Genomic DNA, 16536 nt, shown 5'->3' on the forward strand with positions numbered 1-16536 from the left:
ATTTCAACTCTTAACAAAATTAATTTTGATGTTGCCTATGAAAATCCTAATTTGCTTTTTTAATTTTTCATGACATCTTAAGTTATGAACAAGCAAAGAACTTACTGCTTTAGACAATTCCACATGAATAAGAATGCCTAGAAAAGGGTTAATTCTTCAGATCCGGACCCACTGGCTACTATTGGGTCTTGCTTTACTCTGCAGTTTGGTAGTATTATTCTTGTACCTTCTGGAATGTGCTCCCCAGACTGATGGCAATGCATCTCTTCCCGGTGTGATTGGGGAAAACTATGGCAAAGAATATTACCAAGCCCTTTTACAGGAGCAAGAAGAACATTATCAAACCAAGGCCACCAGTCTGAAGCGCCAGATTGCCCAGTTGAAACAAGAATTACAAGAAATGAGTGAGAAGATGAAATCAATCCAAGAGAGAAAAAATATAGGAGCTAACAGCATTAGCTTCCAGGGCAATAACGAACAAGCCCCTAGTGACCTCTTGGACTTTCTTCATTCCCAAATCGACAAAGCTGAGGTTAGCATAGGCTCCAAGCTACCTAGTGAATATGGGGTCGTGCCCTTTGAAAGTTTTACATTAATGAAAGTATTCCAGTTGGAAATGGGTCTCACTCGCCATCCTGAGGAAAAGCCAGTTAGAAAGGATAAGCGAGATGAATTGGTAGAAGTCATCGAAGCTGGCCTAGAGGTCATTAACAATTCCGATGAAGAGGATGAGCGGGAAGATGAGGCTGGTCCCCTGGGAGAAAAACTGATATTCAATGAAAATGACTTCATAGAAGGTAAGATAAAAAATGAGTGAGACATAATTATTTTAAATATGTGGCAAAATGTTGTTAATGTAAGCTAAAATGCAAGTTGATTGCTCTTCAGAACATTAAAATATTTAAATTTTATACCCACTATATTCTATCAAGAACTTTAAGATGGTTCATGAAAAAAACCTATAATGTGAGCATAATAAAATAGACAATTTGGACCAGGAAGACAGATTAATCTAAACCTATCTATAGTATAACTTAAGGTGAAGAACTCATTAAACTGTATATATTTGCTTGTGTATGTGTCTGCATGCTTCTGTTATCTAGTCTTGATGTGTTCCATTTTTTATTTTTAAAAAAATGTACAAACTAAGGCTCTATTTGAAAACCATTTGGGTAAAGGAAAGAAAAGACTAAATTACTTGACAAGTTGTCATTCTGTATTTAGGAGAGAGGTCAAGCACATAGCAGGACATTAGATGTCATGAGTAGCTTTGAAAAGCACATTTAGTATTTGGAAAAGTAAAGAAGAAACTCTGTTATCCTAATACAAATAACATAAAATATTTTGTGTATCCAAACAAGGAACATACATAACTCAAAAGTTGAGGAACGGTGATAGAAATTTAAAATGCTGATGCAAACAGGAATCATTCTGCATCTTTATTTGTCTTTATCTTAATATCACATACTAGATATTTAAATGCAGACCCGAAACCATTCTTGCTTAAGATTTCTCGACTTGATACCATAAATATTATACCACATGCAGTGCTTTGTTGTGTTCTGCACAGAATCCATGGCTACCCCTTGCTTGGGAGACCTCATGAAAAACTTTGTGCTTTCTTGTAGCATTTTAGCTGTCTTCTGTTGTAGCAACCAGTTACCTGCTATCACTTCCTGTTGTGTTGGGTTGTGTTTTGCAGAAATGCTTCTTTTTCTGCAAGTTCAGTTTTTTCTTTTCATTCTATCTGTAGTTATGGTAGAATTGAAAACTGCAGAGGATGTTAGATCACTAAGTAATGTGTACGATATTTTTACATCTGCTTATCTTATACTCTTCTTGAATTCTATCATAGGATTTTTCTCTACATTGAACATATTTTGCCTCCTCACTTTTCCTTTATTATGCCACTCCCTTAACCAAAAGAATAATTGCCCACAATGACAGAGTAAATCTTAGTACTCTTCTAGACTCAGATTGAATATTACTTCTTCCAAGAAGTTGTCTCCAATCTGCAAGGTTGAGATAGTATTTCCTATGTATTCTGGTAACCTCTCATAGCACTTGTATGGCATTTCCCCTCTCTGATTTGTAGTTCCTACAAACCTCAGGAGGAATGGGATCAGGTATTTTTTGTTAATATTATTTCCAGATATTGACAAAGTGACTATAGGTCGAATCTCTTTTAAATGTGATACTTACAGTGTGACTTCTAAGCACCTCTAGGAATGATATCTGAGCACAGAGCAAATAATAATCCCTGAGCATAGCCAGATGTGGTCCCTCACCCCCTTTTTGTATTTTCAGAGGTCATACTTTCAGAGCCAGAGAGAGATAGTACAGGGGTTAAGCTCTTGCCTTGTATACCAGCCACCCCAATTTGATCTCTAGCACCACATAGTCCCCTAAGCATCCCTGAGACCACAGAGCCCTTAAGCACTTCCTGGTGTTGCCCAAATCTTTGCTACACCTCAAAAAAGATTTCTCAGTAGACTTCCATACATTTCTCCCAACATTTCAAGTCAATGTATTTAAATCTACACCATTGTTTTGTCTTACTGAATGCAGTGTATGTGTGTATGATTGCCTATGTGTATTTGTATGTATGAATATGTATTGTAGTTATATATTTTATGTCCTCACTAAACTGATCTCAAACTTGGGGCCAGATACCCATCTTTATAATGCCAATAACTGATTAAAAAAAAAAAGGTACGGGGCTGGCGAGGTGGCGCTAGAGGTAAGGTGTCTGCCTTGCAAGCACTAGCCAAGGAAAGATCGCGACTGCAGTTCGATCCCCCGGCATCCCGTTTGGTCCCCCCAAGCCAGGGGCAATATCTGAGCGCTTAGCCAGGAGTAACCCCTGAGCATCAAATGGGTGTGGCCCAAAAAAAAAAAAACAAACAAAAAAAAGGTACTAAGATTTATTTTTGTTGAGTTGAACAATATTTTACTTAAAAATTTTTGAATTTGATATTGGGAGAAGTAATATCTTGATTGCCAGGAGATGGGTAAGAAAAAATCATTGCTGCAGCTCGAGAGATAGCACAGTTGTAGGGTGTTTGCCTTGCATGAAGCCAATCCAGGATGGACCATGGTTTGAATCCCGGCATCCCATATGGTCCCCCGTGCGTGCCAGGAGCAATTTCTGAGTGCAGAGTCAGGAGTAACCCCTGACACTGTCAAGTGTGGCTCAAAAGAAAGAAAGAAAGAAAGAAAGAAAGAAAGAAAGAAAGAAAGAAAGAAAGAAAGAAAGAAAGAAAGAAAGAAAGAAAGAAAGAAAGAAAGAAAGAAAGAAAGAAAGAAAGAAAGAAAGAAAGAAAGGAGGGAGGGAGGGAGGGAGGGAGGGAGGGAGGGAGGGAGGGAGGGAGGGAGGGAGGGAGGGAGAGAGGGAGAGAGAGAGAGAGAGAGAGAAAGAGAGAAAGAGAGAAAGAAAGAAAGAAAGAAAGAAAGAAAGAAAGAAAGAAAGAAAGAAAGAAAGAAAGAAAGAAAGAAAGAAAGAAAGAAAGAAAGAAAGAAAGAAAGAAAGAAAGAAAGAAAGAAAGAAAGAAAGAAAGAAAGAAAGAAAGAAAGAAAGAAAAAAGAAAGAAAGAAAGAAAGAAAGAGAGAGAAAGACTTCCTTGCTGATTCTTGAAAACCACTAGGGTTACACTTGCAAGGCATATGCTTGCTACTGTAGTTACACCTCCAGCCTGGAAGTAATCTATGTTCTTATTTTGTGTTTTTAATCATGTTTCTATGTCCATCTTAGTGTCTTAATGTTCAGGCCAGTGTCTCAACAGTGTCTCACTAAAGTGGGGAACAAGGGAGGCAGACTCAAGAAAAGAGTTCTTCTATCTTTGTCCTCCATCCCCCTTGGCCAGCAATGCTCAGGGGGATGCTTGGCTTGGAACAGGACTGGCCAAGTCTGCTATAAACATCACTAGATCCATGAAGCAGCAGTCAGGCTGAAAGAAGTCCAGTGATCCCTGCTATTCAATTTCTTGGGGGTACCATGAACTCAGGCCAGAGCAAGAAAAGTCAGTCCTAAATTCAGCACAGGTGTCTGGGTCTGTCACCATTCATTCCCTCACAGGAAAGAATTTTAGGAGGAAGTGAAAGAGTGAATGAAACAAGATACTTTTATTGAAGAAATATATTTAGAATTATGTGAGAAAAAAAAGAGGGAATCTAATGTGTTCAAGAGGGAACATGGGATGGAGGGGGACTAGAAAGACAGAGAAATAGTGCACTGAAAAAGGCACATGCCGGGCCCGGAGAGATAGCACAGTGGTGTTTGCCTTGCAACAGCCGATCCAGGACCAAAGGTGGTTGGTTTGAATCCCGGTGTCCCATACGGTCCCCAGTGCCTGCCAGGAGCTATTTCTGAGCAGACAGCCAGGAGTAACCCCTGAGCATCGCCGGGTGTGGCCCAAAAGGAAAAAAAAAGGAAAGAAAAAGACACATGCCTTACATGTTGCCACACCTGGTTCAATCCCGGGCATCCCATATCGTCCCCCAAATCTATTAAGATTAATTCCTGAGTGCAGAGACAAGAGTAATTCCTGAGCACCACTGGGTGTGACCGAAAAACAACAAGAACAAAAAAATTAAAGAACAAGAGAACATGGGGACTGCAGCAATAGCACAGTGGTAAGGTGTTTGCCTTGCACACAACCAGCACAGGACGGATGGTGGTTCGAATCCCGGCATCCCATATGGTCCCCCGAGCCTGCCAGGGGTGATTTCTGAGCACAGAGACAGGTGTAACCCCTGGGCACCACTGATGTGACCCAAAAACGAGAGAGAGAGAGAGAGAGAGAGACAGAGACAGAGACAGAGAGAGAGACAGAGACAGAGACAGAGAGAGGAGAGAGAGACAGAGCGAGAGAGGAACTTGGAGAACCTGGGCTTGAAGAATAGACCTAGTATCTTTGTTTTTGCCATAGGTTTGTTTACTGCTGTCAATTTGTTTCTACTCATTTGGTCAGGGGGCTAGAGTAGCTTTTCAAGCAGATTTCAGAGGAGGCACCCCAGATATACTTGCTCAGCCAGGCAAGAGAATGCAATTCTAGGGCTTGCGGATGTGGCAGTATTTTGGTCTGTGGTGCTGGAGACTACCAAAGTCACCCCATGGTACTTGGGATTCACTAGAGCTACACTTGGCAGTGCTTGGGGTGGGGATCAAACTGGGATCTCTGTATGTAAAGCATATGCTTCTGACCACTGTTGCTAGCTCCCTAGCCCCTACTTCTTCTATTTAAAAATCAAATTATTGGGGCCAGAGTACAGTAAGTTAATCCTCAGCATTCTATATGGTCCCCTAAGCCTGACCAGGAGTGATTTCTGAGTGCAGAAATGAGTTCTGCTGGGTGTGACCCAGAGACGCAGCCCTCCCTCCCCAAAAAAGGAAAATCAAATTATGACAGGCAGGGGTGATGGCTCAAAAATCTGGAACCCACGCTTTGCCTGCAGGAGCCCCCGGTTCCTTAGTATCACCAGGAGTGGTCCTAAATAAATAAAAATATGTATAGAAATAATTACCATTTGAAGTGTATGTTATGAGTGAGTAATACATATAAGCAGAACAATTAACTTTTCTTTGGATTTGGGGGCCACACCTGCAGTGTCCAGAATTTAACTCCTGTTTCTGTGCTCAGGGAATCACTCCTAGTGGGCTCAAGGGACCATATGTGATTCTGGGGATCCAACCCAGGACTTCTCTGTGCAAAGCAAGCACCCTACTAACTGAACAATCTCTGGCCCCAAGAACAATTAACTTTTTGAAACTTCTTTGAAATCATTGTTATTGACTGTACAATAGAGATCATTATTTTCACGGGTAGCTTTAGTGAAGTGCCAGTAAATCTGGTGGTATATTTTGATTTTTAAGTACAAGCAATATTCATGTTGAACATTTTAACTTCAGATTTGTAAATCTTGGTCCTCAACTCTTTCCTTTAGGTTATTATCGCACTGAGAGAGATAAGGGCACGCAGTATGAACTCTTTTTTAAGAAGGCAGACCTCATGGAATATAGACATGTGACTCTCTTCCGCCCATTTGGACCACTCATGAAAGTGAAGAGTGAAATGATTGACATCACTAGATCAGTTATTAATATCATTGTGCCCCTTGCTGAAAGAACTGATACTTTTTCACAATTCATGCAGAACTTCAGGTAACTCAGCTGACTGATTTGGCTCAGTAAAAATGTCATTTTATGTGCATTTCCTTAATTTATCCTCATTGAGTTTGACCACCTTCATTTATAGACTACTTTCATAAAATCCAGGGAGCATTATTTATTTATTTATTTGTTTGTTTGTTTTTGGGGGTTTTTTGGGGCCACACCCGGCGGTGCTCAGGGGTTACTCCTGGCTGTCTGCTCAGAAATAGCTCCTGGCAGGCACGGGGGACCATATGGGATACCGGGATTCGAACCAACCACCTTTGGTCCTGGATCGGCTGCTTGCAAGGCAAACGCCACTGTGCTATCTCTCCAAGCCCGGAGCATTATTTTTGATCATTTTTCATAAAGCATGTATAATATATTGTGTTATTGACACTTTGAACTTAGAGTAAATTTGATAAAGTAAATTAGAAACTGACTTAGGTGTGAATTTATTTTGGTATAAGTAGAATTTTATAAATAAAATTATTGGGGCATAATTTACATTCAGGAAAATTCATATTTTAAAGATACAGATTTCATAATTTGGGGGGGTGGTTGGGTCACACCCAGCAGTGCTCAGGGTTTCCTTCTGGCTCTACTCTCAGAAATCGCCCTGGCAGCTCAGGGGACCGTATGGGATGCCGGGATTCGAACCACCGACCTTCTGCATGCAAGGCAAATGCCTTACCTCCATGCTATCTCTCCGGCCCCAAACATTTTTTCATATGTTGTTTGACCATTTGTATTTCTTCTTTGAGGAAGTTCCTATTCATCTCTTATCCCCATTTTTTGACAGGGTTGGGTTTTTTTGTTTGTTTGTTTTTTGTTTTGTTTTTTAGCCACACCCAGTGACACTCAGGGGTTACTCCTGGTTATTAGCTCAGAAATTGCTCCTGGCTTGTGGGACCATATGGAATGCCAGGGGATCGAACCGTGGTTTTTCCTAGACTAGAAAGCTAAAGGCAGACACCTTATACCCTGTGCCACCGCTCCAGCCCCAGATTTCATAATTTTGATAACTGTATATACTCACTGTACTACCAGCCAAGATATAGAACCATGCTCTCTCTTTCTCTCTAGTTTGTTTAACATTTTTCATTTTAAAATTGAAATAGGGGTAGAAAGATAGTACAGCAGGTAGGGTGCATGTCTTGCATGCATCAGACTAAGACTGGATCCCTGGCACCCCACTTAACCCTCTGAGCAAGAGTAATTCCTGAGCGAAGAGCCAAAAGTAACCCCTGAGCATTGCTGGGTGTGGCCAAAAAAAGCAAAATCATTAAAATAAGTAATAAAATAAGTCATCACAATTATAATAATATAATATAGTTGAATATATATTCAATATGTATTTATATAATATAATAAAATTGAAATAAAAGATAATAAAATAATATAATATATATTCTGTGCTCAGAATAGCTCCTGGCAGGCTCAGGGACCATAAAGGATGCCGGAATTCGAACCACCATCTGTCCTGAATCGGCTGGGTGCAAGGCAAATGCCCTACCACTGTTCTATCTCTCCGACCCCTGTTACTCTATTTTTTATCCTCTCCCTCCCCTTCCTCAGTACCTCCAAATAAAATCTACTTTAAAAAAAAACTTTATTGATTAATTGGGTTTGGGGCCACACCCAGTGGCGCTCAAGGGTTCCTCCTGGCTCTGCACTCAGAAATCGCCCCTGACAGGCTCAGGGACCCATATGGAATGCCAAGAATCAAACCAGGTCCCTCCTGGGTCGGCCGAATGCAAGGCAAACACCCTACCGCTGTGCTATCTTTCCATCCCCATAAAATCTACTTTCACTTCAAAAAATGTTTTGACTAGTTTAATTCTGAACTGATTTGACTTATTTTCTTAACTAAATTTACTACTTAAGGTGATTCCAGAGCAAATTTCTAAAACTGTTTTGAAATTTCACCAACCAATTGTTGGACTATTTCTATGGTCCAGAAGGGTTATATTCATTTAGCCATCTGCATTACGCTGTGTTTCCTAGGATGTGTTTAAGAATTAAACAGTTTACTGCCATCATATTTATGTAACAACTGAATGTGGTTTTTCTTGAATGAGTAACTCGGCGATTTATTTTCTTGTTAAAGCCTCGTGTGATTGCTTTCTGATTGCTTATCTTGTTTACTTGAATGAACTTTATTTTCCAATTCTGTTAGGGATGTATGTATTCATCAGGATAAGCGAATTCATCTCACAGTGGTGTATTTTGGTAAAGAAGGATTGGCTAAAGTCAAGTCTATCCTGGAATCCATTGCAAGGTGAGTGAGCCAGGTCCTTTTGGAAGATCTCGAAAGTTAATATGAGAAGAATGCAGCTTTCAGGTGGTTTAATGAATAATCTTAAGTAGCTGCTGTTTAAAAGTTAGCAGAGCATGTAAGTGGTGATAACAGGATACTCGTTTCATGCCTTTGTTCACCCATGACCCTAAGTGATTCATCCTCTCTTTAACCTTTTCACAGACATCCTAGTATGATCCTGGTACACTCCCTCTGTTGCCTACTCACTTTCTACATATTTGCTTCTGTTTATACTTCTTCTGTTGAACTCTTCCTCTTTTAAAATCTAATCCCTTTGCTTATTGTATCTCCTGAGCTTGTCATACTTGTCATCTTTCTTTCCTTTCATTGTTCCAGGTTCCTTCTTCCCACCCTGCAAGTAATATTTACTTAGGCTTATCACCATCATCACCATATTTGAGAAATCCTCCACCCGAATCCTAGGAACTGTTAGATCCCTACTCTTTCACAGAATAGTCAGACTCTAATCAAGCAATTCCTCTAGTACCAACCGAGCAAATATTAGATGCTCAGAGGCTTTCATGAATGAATTGGTAATTCTTTAATATACCAGCCAATTATGTATTTTCTCAAATGTTAATTTTTACTTACCTGCCAAAGTTGGTTTTTTCTTTTTTTTTTTTTTTTGTTTGTTTTTGGGCCACACCCTGTGACGCTCAGGGGTTACTCCTGGCTATGAGCTCAGAAGTTGCTCCTGGCTTCTTGGGGGACCATATGGGACGCCGGGGGATCGAACCGCGGTCCGTCCTAGGCTAGCGCAGGCAAGGCAGGCACCTTACCCCTAGCGCCACCGCCCGGCCCCCAAAGTTGGTTTTTTCTCTATCAATCTTCTTTAATCACTTTTTTAACATAACATACACTTCCTTCTTGAAACATTTCTCTGATTTTGCAAATGAAATATATGATGATATATAGGTTGTCTTTTCTGACACAACTTTTCTGCAAGTTGTGAACATTCCCTGAGTCTACCTTTTTCTGATCTTTCTTGTCAGCAAACATTCATTGAGTCCCATTGACTCTGTTCCAGGTACACTGCTTGGGAGTCTGAGTGGGGGTGGCTGAGTAGGACTGGACACAGAGAAGGAAGCTGCAGTCCTTACCCCAAAGGAACCCTTAACAGCTATGATGTGTAAAAAGCAAATGTGTCTTCCCCTCCTCCTAGACTAACTTCTCCTCCTTATGGGCCTCTTTCAGTAGGCTTAAAACTATTCTCATGAGCTCTTGAGCTTAATGTCTCAGAGCAGCATCTTCCACTCATCCTTTACCCTAATTTGTCAGTTCCTATGTCCGACACAGGATCTCTTTTCTATCTCCTCCTTTATGCTGTTACCACCTAACCCACTTTCCTCTCAGTGCATGGCTTCCCTTCTTAGTGTGTTCAGTTCACCTACTTAGTGTCAATCACACACATTTGATATTGAAATTGTTGTTCTTTCATTCTGTGGCAAGTGGTAGAACCTATCTTGAATTTATTTCAAGAAAATTAATTATCAAATAATTTTGGTAGTTCTCCAAATCAAAAGTAAATTTGATTTTTTTTAAAAGCCAAATTTGGGGAAGAAAACTAAAAAAAAGGAGTTGAAATAGAACACTTGACTCTCACTAAATTCTCATCATCCTTTTTTTTTATTGTAAGAATTTATTCAAGAGACAAAACTGGGGCCGGAGAGATAGCATGGAGGTAAGGCGTTTGCCTTTCATGCAGAAGGTCATCGGTTCTAATCCCGGCGTCCCATATGGTCCCCTGAGCTTTCCAGGAGCAACTTCTGAGCATGGAGCCAGGAGTAACCCCTGAGCATTGCTGGGTGAGACCCAAAAACGAAAAAAAAAAAAAAAAAAAAAAAAGAGACAAAACTGATTAACATAGTGAGGTAAACTAACATAACATAATATAGTAACATAACATATAATATAATTGATATAATAATAATACGTGTAAGTCAAAGAAAGTTTCTGATTAAAAACACAAATTTTTTTCCATAATGGCTTACATATCTTTCACAGTAGTATTTTAGGTACATATTAACATTGAATCAGCAGAATACCCATCACCAAATATGTCCTCTCCCCATTCCAGTTCCCTTTCAATAACCCCTATACCCCACCATCACACCCCAGGCTGCTAGAGTAGGTGGAACCCTCTTTGTCTGGCTTACTATTAGTGATCACATATCTGTCTGGTCCTGGAAACTTCCCTTGTTTCCCCCTCTATTTAAGGGGCAGAGCTTGATAAATCGAGGTATGTGGTTTTGTTTGAAGGAAAGAAAAGCAATAGATTGGGGTACAAAATAAGAGGGGAAAAAATAAAAAAGAAGTCAAAAGTCAAATGCGCTGAAAATGGGCGGAGTCCCTCTAAATTCTCATCATCATATGTGTTTTTCTCTGCTTCTTTACATCATATTCATATTGCAGATTGGGATCTGACATAGTTGAACTATTAACTATTAACTGCCTGGTTCAACATCTTATCTGCTTTGCTAGCAAAGTAGTATTAGTTTCTTACCAGATCTAGTTAAGAAAGTCCCAAAGAAAGATTTCTGCCCACTCTTGAGCCCACTCATTTTGCCCACTCATTTTCTTTTCACTATGGGCAGGTGGAGAGAGATATTATGATTGGGCCACAGCTTGAGTTTCATCCTTGCTCCTAGGAAATTACTGTGGCTGCAATTTTGATAATTAGTTTCTCCACGTGATATTGGGATTATGAGGTAGTAATAAGCAGTCTCCTTAAATGAAAAAAGATATTTCTATCTGATAAGAAGATCAGAGCTCTTAGAGTTACTTCATGCACTATTTCAGCCTTTGCATCTATCTCACTATCTTTCAATACATCTTTAATAATCTTCTAAAATTTTTATTTTTTTAATATGACTGTATCCCATGACAACTTTATCTTAGTTCAGCTTTAACATCAGTCACCTGGAGGCTTATTAAGACATGTTCAGCCCCACCACTAGCATCTGATTCAGGAGTTCAGGACATGTAAGAATTTACACTTGTGTCATGTTTCCAGGAGAAGCTGTTGCTGTGGTTGTGGGGGACTTCACTGTAAGAACCACTACCCTGGTGAAAAAACTCTTTAGGACACTGACTTTAACTTCTCATGGAAAGTATTCCGTTGCCTCATTCTTTTCTCATTATTCCCATTTTAGGGCCCTCCTATCTTAATCTTACTTGTTGGATTCTTTTACTCTGGAATATTTTCTTTCTTAACTTTTTGCCTTTGATAATAATCAGTTAAATGACTTTTATATTTGTTATTGAATTCAGGATCTTAACCAAGGCAAAACTTTGACTTCAGAAAATCACGTCTTTTGGGGTCAGAGCAGTGGCGCAAGCGGTAAGGCATTTGCCTTGCACACGCTAACCTAGGACAGACCACGGTTCAATCCCCTGGTGTCCCATATGGTCCCCCAAGCCAGGAGTGATTTCTGAGCACATAGCCAGGAGTAACCCCTGAACATCACCGGGTGTGGCCCCCCAAAAAATCTTTATTATAGACAAATGATCTTATATTTTTCATTTAGAACTGCTGTTCACTAATTCATTCATTCGTACAGCAAGTATTTATTGATTTTCTCTTCCCTGAGAGACACTGTGTCCTTAGTAGTAAACAAAACAAAAGCCCTCATGTTGCTTGCTTCCTGATCAAAGGAGACACTCAAATGATAGTGCTCAGGGAAAAGATTAAAGAAAGTGGCCAGAACTATTTCACAGATGCAGAACTGGGATTTCCTTCTGATAAAAATGAACATTTGAGCAAAGACCTAAGAACTTGAAATAAAACTATTCTTTGCATGTATCGTTTATGTGGAATGCATTATTTATTACCAAACCTTATGATTATTTTTCCATGTGCACATTTTCTCTGCAATGGAGCTCTAAGGTCCTGAAGGGCACTCACTGAACCTTTAACATATTTTAACTTTTATCAACATGCTGCCCCAGATGTATGCATTTAGAGAATATTTGATTCTGATTAACATACACATGAAGCTAATGAGATTTCTTTTCCCTATATGAATATAGCTCAACATAATAAAATATCTGAAGTATAAACCATATTTTGTAAGTAGGGTTGGAAGAAGGGTTGTTAACCTTTAAGTAGAACTTACCATGTGTTATATGTGCTTCCCCCATAGTGAGTCTAATTTTCACAATTACACGTTGGTCTCATTGAATGAAGAATTTAATCGTGGACGAGGACTAAATGTGGGTGCCCAAGCTTGGGACAAGGGAGAGGTCTTGATGTTTTTCTGTGATGTTGATATATATTTCTCAGCCGAATTCCTTAACAGCTGCCGCTTAAATGCCGAGCCAGGTGCGTAAATTGTAGTACATGAGCTGAGTGTAAAATTTAGAATGGTGTCAACACATCCCATATTTTGAATCATATTAATTATGTTGTTCTAAGATATGTTTGTCATAATTTAACTTAAAAGTGAAAGTTTACCCACTTAAAAATCATATAGCCTTTGGTCAAGTTTTGTTGTCTAGGGCCGGGCGGTGGCGCTAAAGGTAAGGTGCCTGCCTTGCCTGCGCTAGCCTAGGACGGACCGCGGTTCGATCCCCCGGCGTCCCATATGGTCCCCCAAGCCAGGAGCGACTTCTGAGCGCATAGCCAGGAGTAACCCCTGAGCGTTACCGGGTGTGGCCCAAAAACCAAAAAAAAAAAAAAAAAGTTTTGTTGTCTAAATGCAAAGGGGTTGGAGCAATAATTCAATGAGTAGGGTGCTTGCCTTGCACATGGTTGACCTGCTTCTGTCCCTGATATCCCATTTGGTCCTCTGAGCCCCACCAAGAATGATTGATCGGGGCCGGGCGGTGGCGCTAAAGGTAAGGTGCCTGCCTTGCCTGCGCTAGCCTTGGACGGACCGCGGTTCGATCCCCCGGTGTCCCATATGGTCCCCCAAGACAGGAGCAACTTCTGAGCGCATAGCCAGGAGTAACCCCTGAGCGTTACCGGGTGTGGCCCAAAAACCAAAAAAAAAAAAGAATGATTGATCCCTGAGCATAAAACCAGAAATAAACCCTGGGAAATACCAGGTTTACCTCCCCCCAAAAAAGAAAAAGGCAAAAAAAAAAAATCATCTTGAAATAAACAGGAAAGACACAACACCAATCAGAAAAAGAACCAAACTACATAGTTGTAAGAGAATCTGAACTATATCTTAATAGAGGACCCATGTAGACACACATACATGTACAAAGGCACATGTACACACATCTACATACAAATATTTCTTGGTATTTAGAAATGATCTGCTATAACTTGCATCATATTAAGATGTTATTTGAAAATGTCAGAAAATGGGTCCGGGCGGTGGCGCTAAAGGTAAGGTGCCTGCCTTGCCTGCGCTAGCCTTGGACGGACCGCGGTTCGATCCCCCGGCATCCCATATGGTCCCCCAAGCCAGGAGCAACTTCTGAGCACATAGCCAGGAGTAACCCCTGTGCATTACCGGGTGTGGCCCAAAAACCAAAAAAAAAAAAAAAAAAAAAAAAGAAAATGTCAGAAAATGGGCCCGGAGAGATAGCACAGCGGCGTTTGCCTTGCAAGCAGCCGATCCAGGACCAAAGGTGGTTGGTTCGAATCCCGGTGTCCCATATGGTCCCCTGTGCCTGCCAGGAGCTATTTCTGAGCACACAGCCAGGAGTAACCTCTGAGCACCGCCAGGTGTGGCCCAAAAACCAAAAAAAAAAAAAAGAAAATGTCAGAAAATTTTGTAAAGCAAATCTATTGTAAATGTTGAAAGAAAACTATATTAGAGTTGTTTGAAAAATATTTTATGAACTATTCATATATTGCAAGTTATTCATCTTTTTATTAATCAGCTTGGTGATGGATGATTACAAACTGAGAGCCCAGTAAGTAAAGGAATTCAAATGTATTTAGTGATGTGTTACAACAGGAACTATAGGTATCAAAGGAGATGGATTTTCTCAATTAAAAAACATTTTTTATATCTAAAATAGATTTACATGGGAAATTGAGCTTCCCTTTTCCTAGTAGATTTTTTTGGGTGTCAAGGGGAGACCTCTCCAGGATTGCTCAAGAGTCCAGGAAGCATTCCCTTACACTGTGTCCAGAAATCCAGGCCTGTTGACTCAGTGCAAAGGGAGGAGGCCCAGTGGCCATGAAAGCATCATGTGGGGGTACTGAGAATGGGAGGGATAGTGGGTAGGGTCTGTATGGTGTCTGCAGTCAAACATGGGGTCTTCTAACCTTTTTAGCTCTTGCCCTGAGTCCTTGTGGTTTGGGTTCGTTTTTTGAATTTTTTTGTTTTTTGGTCCTTGTGGGTTTTAATGAACAAGAGATGAGCATTTACAGGGCTATTATAATAAAAAGTCTACCTGGTTACCTAGTGGTCTTTGATAGCTTCTATGCACTTCTATATTATCTCATCTGAGATTAGCAAAAGGTTAGCAAACCTTAGCAACCTGTTAGCAAAAGGTTCTAAGGTTCTGAGAAGAGATGGGCTAGTTTGCCTGAAAGGTAATTTCTGTTATCAGTTTGAATGTTTGTGGCAAGGCCTTCTACAGGGATTATTATTTTTTATATATCTTAAATTCTTACCAACCTTTTAATTTTGTTTATCTCTTAAATTCTGTATTTTAATTATTCTCTCTATATATGACCTGTTCGTTGTATGTTAGTTGCTTTACCACAGCTGTGATTTCCCTTTAATAGAAGTTTCTAAGTTTCTTGGTTAGTGTCATAGATTAACATGCATCTATTATTGATAATTAGATTAAAATAATGAGCAATAAATTAAAAACATAATAAGTAGTTGCCAGAGTGATAGCACAGCCATCGGGCATTTGCCTTGCATGTGGCCAACCCGGGATGGACCCGGGTTCTAGCCGCAGTATCCCATATGGTCCCCGAATCTGCCAGGAGGGATTTCTGAGCACAGAGCCAGGAGTAATGCTGGGGTGGGGGGGAGTAGTGTTTTTTAAATTAAAAAAAAAAAAGTAAGAATAAAAACATAATAAATAGCTTCTAGCATCTTCCCAAAGCTGAATAAACCTGTGGAGCACCCTGTTGTATTGCTTTCTCTGTTCTTTTGTAAGGTTATAGCATCATACTGACTCATAAATTTCATGGTCTACATTATAATATCATACATTTATTAAATTAACATGATGTTCAGTATCCTGAATACCAAAAAAATACACTGTCAGTAGAACCATGTAATAAAGAAATTTTTTTTTTTGGTTTTTCAGGCCACACCCATATGATGCTCAGGGGATACCCCTGGCTAAGTGCTCAGAAATTGCCCTTGGCTTGGGGGGACCATATGGGACGTCGGGGGATCAAACCACGGTCCTTCCTTGGCTAGCGCTTGCAAGGCAGACACCTTACCTCTAGCGCCACCTCACCGGCCCCGGAAAGCATTCTTGTGTTTTTTTTTTTTGGTTTTGGTTTTTGGGTCACACCGGGCAGCACTCAGGGGTTACTCCTGGCTCTATGCTCAGAAATTGCCCCTGACAGGCACAGGGGACCATATGGGATGCCGGGATTCGAGCCACCGACCTTCTGCATGAAAGGCAAATGCCTTACCTCCATGCTATCTCTCTGGCCTAATAAAGAAATATTTTAATGTCTTTATAGATATTGCAGTAGATCAGCCCTTCATTTTATGACTTATCTATGTAATGCCAATAATCTCTCTTTCGATTTTAGGTAAGAAGGTGTTTTACCCCGTGGTGTTCAGTCTTTACAATCCTGCCATCGTTTACGCCAATCAGGATGTGCCACCACCTGTGGAACAGCAGTTGGTAAGGCTCACTATTCATTAGAAAAGAGCAGCGAGATCATTTGTGGTTTCCTTTGCTTGTTTCTCAAGTACGAAACTGTTAAAAATTAAAGCCTATGGCCTGGAGAGACAGCATAGTGGGCAGGACACTTGCCTTAAATGCGGCCAACCTGGTTTCAATTCCCAACACCCCAGGGGTTCTTCCAAGCACCATCAGGGGTGACCCTTGAGCACAGAGCCAGTAGTAAGCCCTGAGCACCACCAGGCATGACCCAAATACTTTTTTTTGGGGGGGGGGTCACACCCGG

General features: G+C 40.4%; 1 protein-coding gene across 1 annotated transcript in view; it reads left to right on the plus strand.

The window, feature by feature from the left end:
- Positions 1-64: 64 nt before the first annotated feature.
- Positions 65-16536, plus strand: part of CSGALNACT2 (chondroitin sulfate N-acetylgalactosaminyltransferase 2) — a 31048-nt gene continuing 14576 nt past the window's right edge. Inside the window, exons 1-5 of the mRNA XM_049764617.1 lie at positions 65-797; positions 5944-6160; positions 8328-8429; positions 12611-12789; positions 16156-16250. Of these exons, the coding sequence (XP_049620574.1) occupies positions 134-797; positions 5944-6160; positions 8328-8429; positions 12611-12789; positions 16156-16250 (1257 nt within the window). The 5' untranslated portion in view covers positions 65-133. The remainder of the gene's footprint in view (positions 798-5943; positions 6161-8327; positions 8430-12610; positions 12790-16155; positions 16251-16536) is intronic.

The sequence above is a fragment of the Suncus etruscus genome, chromosome 17, assembly GCF_024139225.1.
Source record: "Suncus etruscus isolate mSunEtr1 chromosome 17, mSunEtr1.pri.cur, whole genome shotgun sequence".
Taxonomy (NCBI): Eukaryota; Metazoa; Chordata; class Mammalia; order Eulipotyphla; family Soricidae; genus Suncus; species Suncus etruscus.